Below are 21,255 nucleotides of genomic sequence, written 5' to 3'. Positions count from 1 at the left end.
CTCCACACACAATGGATTATTAACGCAGAAATTTACATGCCTGCTTCACCTGTTCAGGAGCTGGGTGGGCAGAACCTAAAAAGTGAGTTTGGGGAAAGTGAAAGGTGGGAGGAACTTTCTATTTAGTGAACAAGATTTTTCCAATCAGGAGAAAATTCATGCTGTTTATTTCAGTTTTCACAATAAAGTGCGTCTTAAAATTGCCCAGGTTCTGCCTTGAGAAACTCAGCTCTTGGAATCTGAGGGAATGACCTGGTTTGCCTGTTGCCTATACACCTTTTACTGTAGCACATGTTAACAAAAAAAATAATAATAATTTCTATGGGTTCTTGGAGATTATATATATAATATATATACACACACACACATATATCTCCTAGTCTCTTAAAACTTATGTGCCCTGGAGGGTTCAGCTCTACAGGATTTGAGCTATCAAGACGCCAGCTCCCGTGGTGGCAAGCGATCAGACACACCTGTTGAGATGCTTCTGCAGGCAGGAGAGCACTTCATCCCTTTGCCAGGCCGTTTTAATAATGCCGAGAAAGATGACAGACTCCGAAGGTTGCAAAAGCAACTGATGAATGGAAAAGCCACTTGAGCCCGCCCCCCGCACCCCGCACCCCCCACCCCCGCGAAAGCCGGGCTCCCAGGCGCGCACTCGCCCTCCTTTCGCCACGTGCTCGGAGGAGGGCGGTGCCGGGGGCCGAGCCGAAAAGATGTTCCTGCTGCCTCTTCCGGCTGCCGCGGGGTCGCCCGTCCGACATCTGAGCGGGAAGCGCTCCTGGGGACCTGGTCCAGCCGCCGCGGACAAGACGAAGAGCCTTGTTTTAGGAATCTGTGGCAAAGAAAAAGAAGATGATGTGCCCCAGTTTACAAGCGCAGGAGAGAATTTTAATAAATTGGTCTTTGGAAAGCAGAGAGAAATCTTGAACGTATCTGGACCACCCCTGAAGGCAGGCAAAACCCAAACCTTTTATGGTCTGCATGAGGACTTTCCCCGCATGGTGGAGGTGGGCCTTGGCAAAACGATGACCGGAGTTGATGAACAGGAGAACTGGCACGAAGGCAAGGAAAACATCAGAGCCGCTGTTGCAGCGGGGTGCAGACAGGTTCAGGACCCGGAGATCCCGTCCGTGGAGGTGGACCCCTGCAGAGACGCCCATGCGCACGGCGCGGTGCTTGGGCTCTACGAGTATGACGATCTGAAGCAGAAAAAGAAGGTGGCCGTGTCAGTGAAGCCCCATGGAAGTGGGGATCAGGAGGCCTGGCAAAGGGGAGTCCTCTTTGCTTCTGGGCAGAACCTGGCGTGCCACTTGATGGAGACGCCCACCAATGAGATGACGCCAAGCAGATTTTCCGGAATTACTGAGAAGAATCTCAGAAGTGCTAGTAGTAAAACAGACGTCCACATCAGACCCAAGCCTTGGATTGAGGAACAGGAAATGGGATCATTCCTCAGTGTGGCCAAAGGGTCCGAAGAGCCTCCAGTCTTCCTGGAAATTCACTACAAAGGCAGCCGCAATGCAAGTGAACCTCCCTTGGTGTTTGTTGGGAAGGGGATTACCTTTGACAGTGGCGGCATCTCCATCAAGGCGGCTGCAAACATGGACCTCATGAGGGCTGACGTGGGAGGAGCTGCCACTATCTGTTCAGCCATCGTGTCTGCTGCCAAGCTCGACCTGCCCATCAGCATCGTAGGTTTGGCCCCTCTTTGTGAAAATATGCCCAGCGGGAAGGCCAACAAGCCTGGGGATGTTGTTAGAGCCAAGGACGGGAAGACCATACAGGTGGATAACACTGATGCTGAGGGGAGACTCGTCCTGGCCGATGCACTCTGCTACACGCACACTTTTAACCCAAAGGTCATCGCCGATGCCGCCACCCTGACAGGTGCCATGGACATAGCTTTGGGGTCCGCTGCCACTGGGGTCTTTACCAATTCTTCCTGGCTGTGGAACAAACTGTTTGAGACCAGCATTGAAACAGGAGACCGTGTCTGGAGGATGCCTCTCTTTGAACATTACACAAGACAGGTTGTAGGTTGCCAACTTGCTGATGTTAATAACGTCGGAAAATACAGATCTGCAGGAGCACGTACGGCTGCAGCGTTTCTGAAAGAATTTGTGACTATCCTAAGTGGGCGCGTTTAGACACAGCAGGTGTGATGACCGACAAAGATGAGGCTCCTTATCTGCTCAAAGGTGTGGCTGGGAGGCCCACGAGGACCCTGATCGAGTTCTGCTTCGGTTCAGTCAAGACAGCGCTTAGTTCAGATGCTCTAGAATGCCTCCATTCTGTCTTAAATGGGCAGTAGAGCTTCGGAATACTTTTGAATGAATAGATAAAAATCTTTTAAGGGAAACAAAGGATGGTATTTAAAAACATAGAACAAAATGAAATTTGTATGTCTTGATTTGTTTTTCATTTTGTGCAGAGATTTATAAAGGTAAAGCTAATATCTTGCTTGGCAAAGATTTTTAAGATATTCTATCTTAAATGAATAATGATGATTTTTTAAAAGCTACCTAATCACTTTTCAGAGTATATGTTTGTAATTGAGGAGCAAAATTGTATTTCGGATTTGTGATGCTGGGAATAATGAACAAACTAAAAGTCGCTCTGCAGTTGTCAGAAACAATAGATCCAACTTTTTGTGCTCCCTGGTGTGGCTCTGCCATTCACTTATATATTATTATAAACCCAGTGATGCTATAATATAACTTGTCTCTTCTGGCTGTGTTACATGAACTAAGTAATTAAGTTGGGTGTCAATGTTAATAATCACTTTGGGGCACTCAGTGATGAGCTTGAGTTTGTGAGGCGGTACTATTATCCCCACATTACAGATGAGGAAAATGAGGCACAGGAGAGGGTTAGTAACATGCCAACGATGTCACCAAACTAATAAGTGGGAGAGCAGAAAGCAGTAGAGCTTTCTTCTTTTTTTTTTTTTTAATAAATTTATTTATTAAAAAAAAAAAAAAAAACAAAAGCCACTTGATTTTCTTTAAGTAAAATGTCTTGGAGCTGTTTTCACCCATCCCCCAAAAGGGCACCAATGTACCTGGCTATGCATGGAAGAAGGTCAAGAGTCATAAGAGACGGACCAATTAAATTGTGTTTTTTATCGCCGGAAAGCGGTTGAGAATGGCTCTAGGCAGCCTGTTTGCAGAAGCTGAGCTATAGAACTGAATAGAAGAGTGGCTCGAGCTCTGCAGTGTCTGCTAGTGTGCTCCGTGGCACAGTGAAACGCTTCTTGGGGAAGGTCAGGATTTTTACTTACATATAGCTCCGCCTTCCTTAGCAATTGTCCGACGAGACGAACTCAGAGATTCATCTTCAGAAACTGAGCAGAGCAGCCGTGACCGCGTGTGAGGATTCCTGTTCATCTGGAAGGAACAACAGCCTCTCTTTCCCTAGTGTCAGCTCTTCTTTCTCCTCCTTCCTCCGCTGCCCCGACCGCCAGCCATCCCGGTCCGCGTGCACGTCCTGTGCCTGCGCCCTAAGACTCCACGCCGCCCGGGGGCTCGTCCAAGTGCTGCCTTCCGCGCTCATCCCCGAGCTCTCGTGCCGCTGACCAGCCGGTGCCCCTGCCCACGTAGACACCCCCAGGCCTCCTTGTCCTCCGGCTTCACACGCCCACACCATCACCCCAGCCCATTCTTGCTCCTGAGCTTTCACTCTTACGAGCTGCTCCGCCATCCATCAAACCACTCAAGCCAGAAGCCGGGAGAGCTTCCGTGCACACACCCAGCTGCCGCCGGCGCCGCTTCTTCCCCCGACGCCCGCAACAGCCCCGCACGGTCTCCGTCACCACTTTCCTCCTCAGGGTCCTTCAGTGGCTCTCCATTCCCTACTAGATAAAGTCCAAACTCAGTAGCATGGCCCCCCTCCGCTGACAGCCTCCTCTGCGGGTCACCCCCAGGCCCCAGTTTCCCCTCAACCTTCAAGAACCACTTGACAGTTTTCCCAACAAGCCAACCCGGTTTCCACTTTCTTTTTTCCTGTTCCTGGAATGCCTTTCCTTCCCTCCTCTGCCTGGCGAATACTGCCCATCTTCCAAGGGCCGGGCTCAAGCCCTTCCTGATTCCCCTGGGAGAATCAATCTCGCGGCACTCCCCACCCCGCATCCTGCCGCGTCCCTCCCCTCGGCTCTCCTGACCCCACTACCAGCTGCTTGTTCTTCCCACGTGACTCTCTTCCTCTGCTGAACCCAGACCTCCTTGACGTCGCTGACCTCTGACCCCGTGCAGTTAACTCTCATATTCCCCACGCTCACGCAGTGCCTGGAAATAAGAGGTACTTGCTACTGTTCGTATCATCCTATAGCGATAAAGAGCTGATAATAATAACCAGCCGTGCTCTATTTGGAGAAGACTTAATTCTTCCTTCAACAAGTGCTCACAGAAGGGCTCTTATAGCCCAGGCACTTTGCTTCGTGCAAAGATGAATAACACATCCGCCACTCCTTATTCCAGAAGGTGGACAGACCTCCCCACAAATCGGGACACTGCAGTGAGGTGAGAGCTGGCACCAAAGGTGCCAAAGGAGCCCAGCACCCGTGGCCCTGGCTCGAGACGGGTCACTTCTTGCTCTGCCCAGATAGCCAGCTGCCTGAATTGTAAAGCATGTCTATAATTGTTATGTCATCTGGTCAACACAACCAATAAATATTATCATTATTGGATGTTGAAAAAAGCTTTCAAATAACACCGAGGAACCTGTAGCTCAGCACTGAGAGCTTTCCTAAGGCCTTTTACTCCCCGTGTGTGTTCCCAACCTTATTTTTCTCTTTTGTTCCTACAAATTTTAGACCACTTGTTTTGGAGCAGGAAGATTTGGAGGTTTCGAAAGGTCCTGTAGGCCCCATTAGCTGCTGCTTCTGGAGGGGATCTTCTTTTGACCAGCGTGAGAACCCTGTAGATCTGGACCCACTAGGAACTGGAGAGCCGAGGTCCTTTGGAGTCTTGGGGGCCGTGGCCTTTGTCGTCGCCCCGTCTTTCCCGGAACGGGGTCGCCTCTGGTTGAACACGTGTGCCCGTGTGGTCGGCTCATCTTGCATGTTTGTGTGTCTCCGGGCAGATGTGCCTCAACATCTCCCGGTGGAGGTGGCCTTTGAGCTCATTATCTTCTGGGTGGCCAGGGGGACACCCGGCTCCACGGAGGGAACAGAGGGGAGAGCCACAGCCTCGCCAGTTTGGACGCGAAGATCCCCTGAGGCGCGTGGCCGGTAGTGCTCGCCTAGGAAGCAGGACGCGCAAGGTGACGGTTCCGACAGAGGAAGCCCAAACGAGGGATTTGCTTTCTCAGGTGTTCTGGAAAATTCCACTTTTAGGGCATAGGCTCTTTTTTTGAAAGAAAGAGGCTGTGTTCTGAGTGAGCTGTGGAGACCTGCATGAGGAGGCGCGTGGGGACGGGTGGGCCCCCAGCCTGCAGGCAGGCTCGCACCTCCCGGGCTGCGAGCAGGGCTGCGGGCCTCCCCTCGAGGTCCAGCCCCCCGCAGCCTCACAGCCAGGGCACACAGGCCTTCAGAGCGCCTGCGGGGAGGCCGTCCTGGCAGAGAGATGGGAAACCCCGGGGCAGAGCAGGGACTGAGGGCCTCGGTCTCCCCTTCACCGTGGTGCTACGGCCTCGAGTTCCGTGGCACGTCCTGTGTGCCACACGCCATCTGACGTGCGAAGTGTACACATACAAACATACGTCGAAAGTGAGAGTGTCAAATGTGTACTCCTGGTTTTAACGGCCCCGTGAAACGGGCATCATTTTACAAATCAGGAAGATTAGTCTCAGAGAAGTTGAGTTACTTGCTTCCCGTTGGGAGCCAGAGTATTTCCACCGGATTCTAAACTCAGTTCTCTTCCTCACAACCCCCAGGCTCCTGCTGTCACCTGGCTGAGCTCCTGTGTCCTCCGTTGCCCACTTCTGTCTCCAGAGTTTGACTCTCTGACTCTGCCCCCAGATGTCCGCAGGGCTGGTTCCTTCCTTCCCGGTCTCGGTCACCACCTCCCGCCCCTCCTTGTGCTCCTGACCCCGGGTCCGTGTGACTTGCCCTTTATCCGTACGCTGCTCTCCCACCCCAGGCACTGTCTTGATTGCAGGGAAGCAGGCTGTGTGCCATTCATCCTACTTTATCTGCAGTGATTCCACAGCTTAGCGGTTCTGGTAGACTTTGAACTTTTTTTTTTTCTTCTTCTGTCTGAGAGATTTGATGTTCTTTAAATGTACTTTTTAATTAAATGCGACCTGGGCCACTCCTCTCTACTCAGCCTCTCCAGTGATTAAGGGGTTCATGTGGGAAACTGACTAGGAGTGGGCCCCATTTCCCTCTGCCAGGAGCCTGTCTTCCCGTAACTACGAAGCATTCGCCCTTCTGCCTTTGAAGCTACCTAGCACCCACTGTTGCTGACCTCGGCAGAAATCCTCTTTTGCTTCAATGCCTTCACCTCCCACCCACCTAAACCAACCTGGGAGACGCTCAGTTGAAAACGCTACAGTAAAGTCTCAATTAAGGAAATGCTCGGGGGAAGGAGTGTTCTAGTTCATTTAATTTTTGGTTAACTGAGCACAACCAGAGTTTTTATTAGGAGGAAACATCGTTATACGAAAGAAAGATTATGAACTTTGGATGAAGACATTCCTCTATTTAAAACCCATTCTCTACCATGTTAGTCATGTGACTTTGGGGCTCAATTTTCTCATCCATAAAAGGGGGATGATAATAGCTATCTTAATAGCTTGTTGTTAGATTAAATTGGGCAACATTTGTAAATGTAAACGCGTAACAGAATGTTGAGCGGCCGTGTGGGAACTTGGTGAAGTACAGTTTCCCTCCCGCTTCCCGTTTTGTCTTCATTCTTCTTGGCAATAATTCTTAATACATTGGCATATGGTATTTTAAAAATGTTTTTTAATGTGGAACCCTGAAGGAGAGGGTAATTTTCCTGGTGGTGGTAGTAGTGGCTCATTATTGTAGAATATTTATGAAAGATTAACCAATCATTGAGTCTTTGTTGAGTGCTTATTATATCTTAGACACCGTGGGAGTACCAGAAATGAAGAGGTCGTTTTACTCTTTTAAAAATGCCCAGATAGTCTTCTTTGCATTTTTCTTCTAAAAATTGAACGTGGGAAAAAAATTGGTAGAAAAGTCAGCTTGGCAGGTTAAAAGTGCACATCCATGACCTCCTCTCACTTAAAAAAGAAGTAAAAACCCACTAAAATGCAGTACAGGAAGAAGAGACGGAGGTCCACAGGACAAGAAGGCGCTGTTAGTGACTGAGAGATGAAACAAGGGTCTGGATGGAGGAATGATGACCGTGGGGGTGGGCGGAGAAGGTCTCGGCTTGGGGAGCGGACTTGGCCACCGTGGGGCTAGTTATGACCCAGAGCTAGAGCCGGGGTAGTTAATGGTTTGTGTCTGGGACAGTCTGCTTCCTACCTCCCACTGTAGAGTACTCGGCAGCTAAGGTGAGTAGACAGACAGACAGACAGGTAAGGACCCCCCCGTCTGAGAATGAATGGCCCCAGAGGAAAGAGCTCTGCACTCGGGGGTTCAGGGTCCCTTCGGGACAGCACTGAGCCGCCCGCCTGATTGAAGCAAAGTTGCCCATTGACAAGTTAAAAGTCACATTTGGGGGAGGGCTGGGTTGTTACGTTTCGTTTTAAGCCTCTCTCTGTTGTTCTTTTTAATCCACGTGCTCATACGAATTTGACTGAAATTTTAAAACATTTTTTTTTTTTTAATGAAGAAAGTGTGCCAGCATCGTGTGCTACAACGAGCGCTATCCTTGCTACCGAGAGATGTGGAATCTGGGAGCTTACGTGAAAGTTGACTGAAATGTTAAGTTTCAGTAGAAAACGCACAGCCTCCTCAATCACAAGACCTTGCTTTGATCTTTCTGTTGTAGTTTCCAGAAGTCAAGGTCACTTTGCCGGCATGTGTGTACCTCGTGTGTGTGTTAGAAATGCACTTTTTAGGAACCGTCACGTTTTATCTGCCTCTCTGGCACCTACTTCTCCGAGCGTCATGTGTGACTCCCGCATCACCAGACAGAACAAAGAGGCCGGGTTTGAGGGCAGGCTGACATTTACCAGCCCCGAGCCGAGCTGCTTGCTCGCCTCGTCCTGTCGACCCCATGGGTGAGGGCCCTTGAAATCGTGTAATGGTTTGGGCCACGAGAGCAATACAGATAGAAGTTGCTGTTCCGTGTGAATCACAATTACGAACGACTTCCGCTTTCCCCGGGGCGGCTGGAATCACCGCGGAGCGCGGAGCAGCTCGTGCGTCCTGCCGTTCGCTCGTCCCCGGGGCTGTGAACTCGGGCCTGGCGCTGACCTGTGTGTCGCGTGCGGGTCTCTCGGGGGCAGCACGCAGGCGAGGCTGAGCCGCCCGCCGGTGGGGGGGTGGAGGGGGGGGACACTGCCCTCCGGGCGGCGACAAGCGCTGAGCGCGGGCTTCCTCTCCGGCGCCAGGCGGAGCGCTGATTCATGCCAAATTAGCACCTTGCTCGGCGACCTCTGCGCGCCCCGCTGCTTTCCTTCACTTCACGTGACTGTGTGCAAATACTAGCTGCTCAGGTCATTCCTCCTCATCCGCGGCTTTCACAGATGACAGGCAGGCATTCAGCCTTTGTCACGAACGTGTCTGTACTCCGGCATCCTCGGCGGTCTGATAACCAGCCCCACCATCCCCAGTCTCACAAGCCGGGGGTGTCGGCGGCGGGAAGGTCCCCGGGAGGCCCTGCCGGGCGTGGGGAGGGGAAGGCTGCCTGGCGCCTGAAAGGGCCTCGCAGCAACTAGTCGATACGTAGGGTTAAACGATCGATTGGTTGGCTCTGCCCGCCTCAAGCGTTTTGTTTTGTTTTAATTCACGTGGACCTTTAATCCCAGAATCTCATGCTGCTTAGGCAGTGAAAGCAGGACTCAGAGCTGTGGGAAACTGACTAGAGGCCAGTCCTCTTTTCTCCCCGTGTTCTCTCTCCACGCCCCGACCGCATTGCCGGCAGCTGGAACCTTCCACGGCTCTCCTCAGCTGCTCGCAGTGGTGGCGGGTCTCTGCAGCATGAGGTCCTCCAGGAAGCACTGGGCATTTGCTGTGATGTCAATTTATTTTTATTTCCAGCCTCTTCCATCTCCACCCTTTACTGAAAGTCCTGTTCTCAAAATGTTTGATCGGTCTTCATTTTCCCTAAATAAACAGTAGTAATGCGCACGTAGTTTAATTTTGGTATTACTTGTATTTTAGAGAAAAGCGGCAAAAACATCTTGTGTTTTTTTTCTCCCTTGTCACCAGAGGTATGAGCTAAATTATTTATAGTTTGATACTCACACAACAGAGATGGAGTCGGAATATTTACTTTTCAGAGAGAAGGGATTAAACATGCACGCCCAGAACTGAGCCCTTGGTTCATGGGATGTCTTTGCTCCGGGGACCATGTTCGGGCCCAAGTCAGAGAGCAGCCGCTTTCCAAACACACACGTGCCCAGCGGAGGGCCTGGTGCGTGAGATATTTGTGGAAGTGAACGGATTTGAAAGTAGTGGGTAGACCAGGTAACTCAATCAGCAAAGTCTAAAATTGATAAAGTCAGCAAGCATTTTGGAAAATGCACAGCAGTCTGAAGCCCTTTATGGGCACGATGTGTGGAGAAGCAGCGGGAGCGCTCGGTGCCCATGGTCCCTGGGCGGGACGTGTGTTTACAGACCAGGACCACACCGAGTGCCCCTCGAGGGCTGGGGTCGGGTCCCGCGGTGCTGGGTGCCCTGTCGGAGCAGCTCGACGAGACTCTCGTGTCATGTTCCAATCCTCACACCTTCTGTACTTCAGAGAGTTCCACGGGCCTCTGCTCTCTCTGCCGCAGGAGATGTTGGCACACCTGAAGCCGTGGCCCCCGTCATCGTGATCCCCCCGAGCAACAGAAGCGTGGTGGCCGGGTCCAGTGAGACCACCTTGGAATGCATAGCCAATGCCAGGTGCGTGCCAGTGCCCCACGCGGGGAGTAACAACCCATGACAACACCTCCTGCGTGTGGCTGGCTCTCCCAGCAGTGGTGGTCTTGTTCGTCCAGCTGGGCTGTGGGCACAGTGCGTATGGGAAGATAGGACGTGGGTGTGCTGACCTGTCCCGGGCCTTGTTCTGCAGTATTTATATTGAAGGTAATATTTGTATTGGAAAGCAGCGCTTTTCACTTTAGCTCTGGGTCATGGTAGAGGGTCTCTTCTTAGATTCTGGCTGAGGAGCAGAGAGGAGCTTTGCTCTCCTTTGGGTGCAAAGGAAAGAGTTAATTCTCTTCTCCTCTGTCGTCGTAGGTGTTCTCAGCCCCATTAGTGGTCGCTCCGGAATGGAGTCCCCGTGATCACGCCTCCCATGTAGCATGTCCCCTAGCAGTATTTGTTTTAAACATTCTTTTCCTGAGCAAATGGAATCATTAGCACTTATGGTCCATCGCTGCTGCAATTAGCTATCCTTGCTCAATAGCCCTTGAACAGCCTGTGTCGCTGACGTGTGCCTTAAGGGAGTAGAGTTATATCTGGATTGATGTTTAAATGTCCACTGTTCAACCCACCATGGTTCCTGGTAGAATGATTATTATTGCCATCTACATGATCCACAGTTACTGTCACTAAAGCCCTTCGTTCTCACAGGCCCGTCGAGGAGCTGAGTGTGACCTGGAAGAGAAACGGGGTGAGAGTCACCAGTGGGCTCCACAGCTTCGGGAGACGCCTCACCATCAGCACCCCGACCTCCGCGGACGTCGGGGAGTACGTCTGCGAGGCGGCGCTGGCAGGGAGCGCTTTCGAGCCCGCCACAGCCAAAGCCTTCCTTTCTATCGTAGGTAAGGCTCAAACTGGAAGTGGTGGCGTCGGCATCCTCGGAGGGCATCCTCGGAGAGCAGCGGCACACCCCAGGCCATGGAAACAACGTAGCTGACACCTGTGTTCCGCCGACTGTTTTTAACTCAGCACATGGAAGTGAAGTTGAGTTTATCTCCCAGATTCAGCCTATTCTTCTTTCCCAAGAATATCAATGCATTAAGTCCAAAGAGTTGATGTTCTGAATACTCCCAAGAACCGTTCTTCTGAAAACGTCCAATCGTAAAGCTTGGGAAATAGAGTGCCGAAATCCTTGGCATGTTTATCACCTCCCTGTGCTGACCTTTCTGCCATGAGGCTTTTCTATAACTCTTATTTGGCCGTTATGATCAATGTTCAGAGATTAATCTATGACCATTATTTTTTATTTTTTGACCCAGAAGCAAGTCAGAAAGTCTTGGGTGTTACCTTTTGTTAAATTAGAAAGTGAGAACAGAGAGGCTTCCTAGAATCATGTGTTATTCTTAAACCAGGGACAAAGGAGACAAAATTAGGCACATTTGAGCTGCTCTAAATGCTGGGAAATCTCGATGTTTAGGAAGGTGCATTGTACACAGACTAAGGGAATCCTCAGTCTATTTTCAGATTATGATAAGATTACATTAAATTGTGAGGCAAAGGCCTTTATTTCTCTCGTCTCTTCAGCTGCTATAATACGTTTAGGCCTCTGCAGTGGCTGTGGTCACTGTCGCAGTGACCTGTCTAGTGGCCACTGCTGATAAGAGGTGCCTTCAGGGTCCACTCCAGGTGGGAGAATCTCTGCTTCTCTCCTCTCAATCCAAACAAGGCAGATGGAGAACAGGAAGGACCACATAAGCAGAAAGCCCTTTGAGAGCAATCACCCCTCACGTAACATACTTTGCAGTTTGCCACTTCGCAAACTAAGGAAAAATAAAAGCTTGTGTTTTCATAAAAAATTAGCAAGAGTGTGAAGAAATGCTGCATAAAAGGCAGTTTGCCTTGAGTGTGTCACATTCCTTTAAATCATTAGGAAACGGCTCTGTGGCCTGAAAATGACTGCCAAACTCAAGTGATGCAAACCTGTCAGCCCCTCTGAAAGATGTGCACGAATTTTAAAAGCATCAGAGAAGGCAGGTTTTGAGTCACAAATCATTGCTGATTCTCCACTAGGGATCAGAGCTGGTTCTCTGCTCCCTTTCTCATCCACGCTTTAGAGATGTCAATACCCCATCCCCATTCCCGGCGAGGACCTTTCTGTCGGGGGTGATCTACAGCTACATGAGCACAGCGCGTTATAGATTGAACCCAAATCAAAATTGTAAACGTGTAAATCTCCAGCAGACAGGACTATATCGTGTTAAAACATTTCAAGGTAATTTAAGCAAGAGAAGAAATTTATCTCCCTGTAAACTAGAACGTTTGTTTCCATTATAATTCCCTTTTTAAATATTTAAGGGCTTCCCTGGTGGTGCAGTGGTTAAGAATCCAGCTGCTAATGCAGGGGACACGGGTTCGAGCCCTGGGCTGGGAGGATCCCACATGCCGCGGAGCAACTAAGCCCGTGTGCCACAGCTACTGAGCCTGCGCTCTAGAGCCCGCGCGCCACAACTACTGAGCCTGCGTGCCACAACTACTGAATCCTGTGCGCCTAGAGCCCATGCTCTGCAACAAGAGAAGCCACCGCAATGGGAAGTCCGGTGCACCACAACGAAGAGTAGCCCCTGCTTGCCGCAACTAGAGAAAGCCCGCGTGCAGCAACGAAGACCCAACGCAGCCAAAAATAAATAAATAAATTTATTGAAAAAAAAAATTTTAAATCTGTCACGTGAACTTGGGTTTTGCACTTCCATCTGGATTCCAGAGCAGGTTGTTTCTGTATTCTCCTGAGTTGCTATCTCTCCGTGTTCTGGCTTTTAAAGGTACACGGACACACTCGTGTACCTTTATGATGTTCATTTAAATCCCGTTTATTCATAAGAATTTGCTGTGACAGGTAGGATTTTGTGGTTGAATCATCCTGGGAAAGCCCTCAAGAGCCTCTGTCAATTCAGAGTGATTTGGGAGATTATAGCCCTGAGCCCAGCGATCGTGGAGGGAGGGATCCCCAGGAAACCCTGGTCCCGGTTCCACGGCCCTGTCACTGGTGGGACCGTGCGGTGAACTATCGATATGAACACGCAGATGAAAGAAAGCAGACACAGATTGACTTCCATTTACTCCTGTTTCTTACTGATGAGACAAGACAGGCTGTTCAGCCCACCTGTCAACTCCGCTGCTGCACTGCTTAATTTCTGATGTTTAAACAGGAGCTCGGGTCTGACTGCAGACGGCGTCACACACGCGACTCTGCACACAGCAGGGAAAGCGGCCTCCTGGGTTTGGCGGTCCACGGTCTCCTCCACCTGCCCTGCGGAGGGTCTGCGGCTGTCGCTTCACCGCTCGTTTCCTTACCTGCCCACACACCGCACACCCCACGCGAGGAGGCAGGCGCCTCAGGGCCCGTTTCCTGACTGCATCCCCTGGCCACTGGAGCCAGGGCTGCCCCAGGGTGAGGCCAGGGCACCCGCCGTGTGACAGTTTGGAAGTGCTGGCCTCCACACCCCCTGGCGTGCGTGAGTCCAGCGCCACGTGGACCGGAGTATCATCGGCCAAGCTTCCTCACCCCTGAGGTGGGGACGTAACTTGGAGGTTGTGGTCTTCACTGGCCTCCAGAGTTTCCCAGCGGCATACGCTCAGTCACCTACAGCGGGAGCTGCCTTGGTAACGTGCTCTTTTTCAGCCGGCCTCCCGCCCTCCTGATGGTGTTCCCATCGCCTCCCAAATAAACCACGGGCAGGGAGCCCTGTCTCAGGTCTGCTTCTCAGGGAGGCCAACCCAAGACTTGGACCGTCGCCCTTCAGAGCCCCGAGCACCTGTGCTTAGGACGAATGGCCTTTCCCGCCCGGGTCCCACCTTCCCTGCCTTGTGGGTCTGCATGTCCCTCAGGACTCCCTCAGTGGTCGCCACTTGCCTCTGTGACCTCTCAGACTGTGCACCAGGCAGAGGAGTGACGCTGTGCCAGCTGTCGTCCTGCAGAGAGTGGACACTCTCGGGGTCACGGATGCTGCGTGCGTGATGGGACGGGCTCTGGAGGCGGGACTGCGCCCAGGTCCTCACTGCACCACTCGTTGGCCTCTGGGGGCCTCAGCGTGCACGTCTGTGAAATGTGGATGCCGCAGAAGATGATTCCGGCTCGTGTTGTGAGGATCGTGCGAAGTAACGGGCACGGAAGGACTGAAATGGCAGCTTTGGGAGCTGTTGGTAGGACTCCGCGGTGACACACGTCACCCTTAGTGCTTTACCTGCAGCAGTGACATGACACATCTTCCACGCTTGCAGCCTCCGAAATCAGGATGTGCCTCACAACCCACGGAAGCATTTCTTCTTTCTTGGTGGTAAACAAAACGATGATGCCTCTTACCAATGCTGCAACGTCTCAACCTCCGTCCAGACTGACGGATCTGGTCCCACGCACAGCGCGGCCACGCGTACGCGTGTCCTGCCCGAGCCGCGATGCCTCCTTCACCCCCCGCTCAGAAACTCGGGTGGGTGGGCATGACAGTTGTACAGAGCTTTCTCTGTATACCTCAGGTCTCTTCTGATTTTTTATACATGCATCATGCAGAAGCTCCAGTATCTGAACTACTATTAAAATAACGAGTTACCTGTGACACCTCTCTCCTGATAGCAGCGCCGCAACTGAGAAGCTGCTCTCCTAGAGCTGAGACTGACCATCCCCTAGATGTTTGTTTGCAACACAGATTCCTTCCTCCCTTCCTTGTTCTCGTCCTTCCTTCCCTCCGCTCGACACAGAGGTCTTTACTGAGTCGGCCCCCCCGATGCTGTGCTGGTCCCGGCGTCCAGGGTCTTATGCGGAAGGCGGTCCCTTCACGCGGCAGTTATGGTTCCACACAGTGAGTGCTAAGACCCTCGGCAAGGCAGGCGGTGAGGGGGCACCCCTGGGATTGGCAGGGAGGGGCTTTCGCGGCAATTCGGGCCGGAAGAGAACCTTGCAGGGGGCCTAGTCCTCTCCTCATGGAGATCTACAGAGCTCCTGCCTGGTAACTCGTCACATCAGTGTAAGAAAAGCCTAAGATGTCTTTTTTATAGTTTTCACATACGACCCATAGTAGAAGCACCCAAATTATTGGCATCCTATCACCAACTGTAGAACTTATCCGTTTGGCATCTTATCACTGATTAAAGCTCAGAAAGGAACTATTACAGAACTGTTCCTTAAACAAAAGGAAAAGTCGTGTGAGACAAACCTCAAACGATGCTGGGGTGACTTGCTCCTGGATGCAGCATGGGCAGCTCCTGGCGCCCCGAGGTGAGCAGGAATTCTGTCTGGGGAGCAGGGTGTGAACTCTTCCACACGCCGTCCAATTCCAGGCTCCCCCGCCATCCTCTGCTTCTCCGCTCACCACCTGTCATTCACCAGTGCAGAGCGCATGCCAGGCACCCAGCGGGAGCACCAGCCTGGGTGGGATGAAGACGAGTTAGATGCATCTCCGCCCCTGAAGGAGTTTCGGGGTCCTAAAGTCTGTGGGCGTCTCCTCTCTCTCTTCTCCGGTGGGCGGTTTCTAAGTGTCTTCCCAGAGATGATGGCAGGTGCTAAAACACAGAGATGACTAAGCCACGCCCTTCCCTGAAGCAGCCTCCAGTGTGGTGGCCGGTCACACAGATGCGGGTCATCGGTCCCAGGGGGTACGTGGGTGGGGCAGACCCAGCCCGGGGAGGGCAGGGAGCCTCTGCCGGAGAAGGAACACGAGGACTGGCCTTGAAGATCGGTCTGAATTTGCCAACGAGGCGACTTGAGAAAGGCTGGTCCACGGGGAGGAGCCAGGACCAGTGACGGCCTTTGTGTCGCTCTTGTGAGAAAGGACCACAAACTCAACAGCTTAAAATTAGACAGATGTGTCGCCTCACGGTTCCCGGCCTCCCAAGGCTGCAACCAAGGCTCTGGCTGGGCTGGGTTCTTCTCCGGAGGCCCCGGGAGGATCCACTTCCCGGCTCACCCAGGGGCTGCAGAATCCAGTTCATGCGGTTGTGGGACTGGGCCTGTTTCCTTTCTGGCTGTTGGTGGGTCTTTCTCAGGTTCTGGAGACAACCGGCATCCCTGGCTACGGCCACCTTCGCCTTCAGAGCCAGCAGCTGGCCGAGTCCTCCTCACACCGCGGATCTCTGACGTCCCCTCCTGCCGTCGCTCCCGCTGCCAGCTGGAGAAAGTTCTCTGCTCTTAGGGGTCCCTGTGATAAGATTGGGCCCGCCCAGCTGCTCTGAAATCATCTCCCCGTTTTTAGATCGATGACCTCAGTCACGTCGACAGAGTCCCCCCCTGCCACGTAGCGTAGCATGTTCACAGGTACTGGTGATTGGGGGTGGACGTCTCCTGGGGGCATTCTGCTCACCCCAGTGGACAAAGGCACCCAAGTGTGGACGATGGTGGCGAGTCAAGGACACACCACGGGCTCTGCCGCTTCCCGAGACGGTCGCTCTGGGAGAAGGGCAGACGGCAGAGGGGGCATCTCCGGGCTGTGCCGTGAGCCGGGGTTGGGGGGTGGATGGTGCAGGAGGCAAAGCCCAGCATCAAGGGCAGGAGAGCCTGAGGGGTCCTAATTTGGGAGCTGCCTGGGAGGTAGCCCTGCCTCAAGCCGTGAGGTCGGGGGGCTGGAGGCTTGCTGTGCTGACTGGAGGAGCTGCCGCGGCCCCTGGGGGATGTGGACGACAGCCTGCATGACTGGCCTATCCTTAACACGCCAGTGTCGCGCGGGATGAGAGCGTTCTCCTGACGGCTTCGTATTGTTTCAAAAGAGGTCAAAGTGTTAGTTTCAGTCCCCGGTTTTATCGGCTGCAATTGCCATAAATCTTTGAAAGTCTAGTGTGCGCCTGCGTTGGCAGGGTACCCTTTCCAGACAGAGTTGTTGCTGATTAGCTAAGACGCGCACTTGCCCTTTGAAGATTAAGTGGTTGAAAAGTCCACGGCGGGGATGACTCGTCCATGGCAGGTGTTCCCCACCAGTCACCTCAGTCTTTCTTGGCTGGTACGCCCGGTACTTTCCCCCACTGTTCTCCTTATAGACAGCTATTCGCAGAAGTAGCTGAGGGCGCTGTTGAGCTGGGTTGGAATACGGGGTCAGCAGGGAGAGGAGAGGTAACGCGTGCATGTGGGAGAGATGGCGTTCCCGTCGGAAGCCGCGTGGGCCCGAGAGGGCTTCGGCAGCCCCGCGGCTGCCCTGAGCGCTCAGCACCTGGAAGACTTCCTGAAAAACGCAGGAGAATCAATAAATGGGTAAGCAGACCTGGCCTCCTGGCTCCAGCCACTAAAACTTGCCTGGGTGTCTGCTGCGGAGGAGACAGGCAGCGCTTGGCCAGCTCTGGCAGGCCGCCCGACGGGACGCGCCAGGGGGCCTGGCGGCCCTGAGCTCAGGGCCACAGAGGGTACGGAGCCGTGAGCCCGTGCCGGGCGCCCCGGGGAACTGGCCGGGCGGGGATGACGGCGCTCGCGGAGGAGCCGCCCTGAGCAGGCCCGGGGGTCCCTAAGGCACCTGCAGTCCCAGAGCCGGGCCTTCAGTCAGCTCGGTCCAGCCTCAGGTCACCATGTGAGGGGGGCCCGTTGTCTCTGGCCCTGGGGGCTTCCCCCCCAGCACTTGGGGAAGACCTGGGCACTGCAGGGCAAGGGAGCGCAGCCCCGGGACGTCGGCCAGGGTGCCCGACAGCACCCGCAATCAGCGCCTCAGGAATTGTCTGGTCCTGTAGACGCTGAGCATCTATAGGTATGGATTCTTCCCACCAAAGTGTGACTCCTCTTGGAAGAACCTCGGGGGAAGTATGCTGGGTGGAAATAGCTAGTTCCAAAGGTTGCATACTGTATCATTCCATTTATATAACGTTCTTGAAAGGACAGAATTATAGAGATGGAGAGCAGATGCGTGGTTGCCAGAGGTTCAGGATGGGACCTTGGGGTGGGCATGGTTACAGAAGGGCAGCGTGGAGGAGGCTGGTGGTGGTGGACCCGTTCTGCATCTTGACCGTGGTGTGGGTGCACAGACCTGCACGAGTCGTACACACGAGAACAACCAAGGCTGGGGGGCGGGGTGGGGGGGGACGTTGAATACAACAGGCTACGCGTTTCACTCTCAGTATCTTGGTTGGACTATAGGTTCTGCAAGATGTCCCCGCTGAGGGAAACTAAGTAAAGGACACAAGAGATCTCTATTATTTATTACAAATGCGTGGGACTCTCCACTGATCTCAAAATAAGATGTGTAAGTTAAGAAAGGAAAACTGTAATCCGTCATAGCAGATGTTGATGCTTGAGCTTAGTTCTTTTCCTTTCCCCTCACATCCCTTTAACCAGACCACAGGGGTAGATATCAACTTCAGCATTTGCTGATGAAAATGAGGCGTGACCTGCACACCAGGGCCTTGGCAGGGTGCCTCTGCTGTGTAGTTAGAGCATAAGCAACGCTGTTGTCGTTGTTATGGACGCAGGAGACGCGGCTGAATGTGCACGCAGGAGTGTGCACGCAGCAGTGTACGATGAAGACCAGCTTGAAAAAGAGACATGGGCTCTCTGCAGTATTTCTTGAGGCCTGGTCTCTACACACACACAACTAAGTGGAGAATCTGCCTCCGTCTAGTGAATTTGCAGCCGTGGCCTCAGCCAGACTGGTTCCTTCAGCAGATTGTTTCTGCTTGAGCGATGCAGGTTATTGCAGGATTGATACCTGACTGCTTCCAGTGAGGAGCCTTCAGCCTTGTCTGCTTAATCATCTCCTTGAAATGCTAAGTTTTCATTTCTCTTTTTCGTCTTTTAGGTCCCACCCTGTTTTAAAGATATAGTCAATACAAGAGGCAGGCCAAGCTATAGTATCCACATTCGACACAATTACAGTGGAAATAAACCACTCTGGAAGACAGCGCCTGGAAATTATCACACGGAAAGTGAATACAACGGCCCTTTGTTATCATGATAATGAAATCACTACTACCTTAATACTCCTCGAACTTGGCCATGCCACCGTTGAATTCCTGCTGAATAAACTGAGAAAAATATTGCAGTTTAGTCTCCAAGGAAATTCATTGTTTAATACAACCACTGCTTTTTTTGCTGTTGAACAGGCGGGCGAGCAGGGTGTCTGGAGATATGCAAGTGGTTGGGTTTCCTTTGCTACTGAAGATGGATGAGAGGCCCATTTTCTTTCTTCTCTTAGCTATTATTTTGCATTCCACTGAAGTATTAAATCTATATTTTGGAGAAGAAGAACTGCTAAGACTTTAAAAAATATGTTAATAGGCTGCCCTGTTCCCTGAAACAGGCCGGGTGCCTGTCTGTGGTGCTTTATTTGACATGCTCCCTGAGTTGTTGTTTAGTTTAGATACTGAAGCAAACTAGACTATAAAATACTGTGCTGTAAATATAAACCTTTATGAACCTCATGGGATAGTCCTTCTAAAATGTGAATTAAGATATTCCATTATTCAAGCCCATAAACTGAAAAGTAGCCATTGCCCTGAGTAGTAATTTGCTTTCCAAAACCTTAGACTATAAATTGCCTTTGGCCTCTGCGCACCGAATTCTGAGTCTGTGTGCACGATGGTAACTAATGAAGTTTTCAAAAATAGTTTTTAAAAGGAGCTCAAACTCTTGTAGGCTGTAAGGGTCTTCTGAAATATACCTCTTTGGCTTACGGGCTGTTCTGGTTTTTTCTTGTTTAAAGAGCCACCGTATTTTACCGAGGAACCCGAGAGCCGGATTTTAGTGGAAGTAGAAGAAACTGTGGACATCGTGTGTGGAGCCATGGGTGAGTGCGGGGAGCCACAGGGCAAGCAGCGACGTGGTGGAGGAACAGAAATGGCATCTCTAGGGCAGAGCTGTCCTCTGGATAGCGACAGGTGGACCGTGGTGATTAGAAACGGGGCCGCTGGCGTGCAGTAGAACTCAGTTGCTGGGCGTGTAACCTGCAAAGCAGGGGTAATAATATTTCCCCAAGGGAACAGGAAGGAAGCCTTAACCCTGTCCATCCCAACAGAGAGAGATGAAGTCCTGTCCCCTTGACTCCCTTCAAAGGCTCTGATTCTGCAAGCGCGCGACCCCTGAGACTTGGGGCAGGAAGTTCATTCTCATCCACGGGGTGAGCGGGACTGGTGACCACGCCCACTTGAGAGAAGAGAGATTGTTTTAACTTCTTGGATAGGAAATCTTCTGTTTTTCCCCCCTTTCAGCTTTGAGTCGACTTTCCCTTTGTCACTCGGAATTCTGCCTCTCGTCCCGAGAGCCTGGACCCCTTGTTGCCCACTGTTCCCATTTTGTGGCCAACATGCAAGTAGTTACGCTAAACGCCCCGACAGAGACAGGCTCTCCACGGCAATTTCATAAACAAAACTTCATGAGTCCTCTGGAGATTGTCAAGTGAGGAAAAGGACCCTTTATGTTAACACCTGTTCATCTTAAGGGTGGGGTTTTTCTTCTAAGAGCTTGGCGGGTGAGGATTCCTAACAGTTCTGTGAATCTTCAGGACAGCTGCGTAAGAGAGAGATCGTTACGTCCCTCTGTACGTGGGAAAACGCCCCTTAAGAAGCAAAGCTAAGTAACGCGCTCAAGGCGCAGTCAGGACAATGAAGGAGACACCTTCCGCTCTGCCCGCGGTCTGGCGCCGGGGCGTTGCTCACTGAGCCCTGGACAGGCGGCCTGCCTCGGCCACGTGTTGGTGGAGACGGGATCCAAACCCACAGGCACCAGCTCCAAAGCCAGTGCTTCGGCCTGGACCCTGAGAGCCAAGGCCCTGGGACTCGGAACAGATACCACCGATGTGCAGGTCACTTTCCATTTCTGGGAAGGAGTGGGAGTGCCGCTCAGGACCATGCTGAGGGTCAGCGTAGGGAGGGGCGTCCAGCCAGGAGTCCCCTCCCCTCCCCTCCATCCACGGAGCCTCTGCAACAGCTGCTGCCGCCCGGAAGAGTCATTTCCTTAGTGCTTCTGGTTCCCAGTCCCGCCAGCTCCCAGGGTGCAGTCTCCACCCCTGCTCTGCTTCTCTCCTCTGCTGCTCGGGCTCAGGGCGGGAGAAGAAAGGAATGAGACGAGTCCTGTGAATTTCAAGTGGAACTCTTTGCCTTACTGTGGCTGCATTGTTCTCTCTTCTCTATAAACACCCCCGCTTTTTAAGGCCAACAACTCTGTGAAAGTGAAGCTACAAAATATTTAGAGTGCTTATATTTTAGAAACGAGAATCTGCAATACTGTGGGGATAAGATTTCTGTTTATGACATTAAATTGCCCCAAAATAGAAATACTCCTAGTTCCCTATACACTAACAATTATTTTTCAATAAATGACAATGTTAGGCTCTCCCCTTGACAAGAGGTTGCTTTTCTGGCATGAT

At 52.1% G+C, this 21,255-nt stretch overlaps 2 protein-coding genes across 2 annotated transcripts in view; both read left to right on the top strand.

The window, feature by feature from the left end:
* SDK1 (sidekick cell adhesion molecule 1) overlaps nt 1–21,255 on the top strand; it is an 824,383-nt gene that overhangs the window by 578,540 nt on the left and 224,588 nt on the right. Inside the window, exons 8-10 of the mRNA XM_036826800.1 lie at nt 9,859–9,970; nt 10,643–10,833; nt 19,594–19,677. Of these exons, the coding sequence (XP_036682695.1) occupies nt 9,859–9,970; nt 10,643–10,833; nt 19,594–19,677 (387 nt within the window). The remainder of the gene's footprint in view (nt 1–9,858; nt 9,971–10,642; nt 10,834–19,593; nt 19,678–21,255) is intronic.
* On the top strand, nt 717–2,268 carry LOC118881541 (cytosol aminopeptidase-like). Its single transcript, XM_036826591.1, is given in 3 exon segments — nt 717–2,127; nt 2,130–2,237; nt 2,240–2,268. Coding segments are annotated over 3 exon segments (1,548 nt in total).

The sequence above is a fragment of the Balaenoptera musculus genome, chromosome 15 (genome assembly GCF_009873245.2).
Source record: "Balaenoptera musculus isolate JJ_BM4_2016_0621 chromosome 15, mBalMus1.pri.v3, whole genome shotgun sequence".
In the NCBI taxonomy this organism is placed as follows: domain Eukaryota; kingdom Metazoa; phylum Chordata; class Mammalia; order Artiodactyla; family Balaenopteridae; genus Balaenoptera; species Balaenoptera musculus.
Note: the sequence above shows the minus strand (reverse complement) of the source record. Positions and strands in the feature narration are given on the sequence as shown.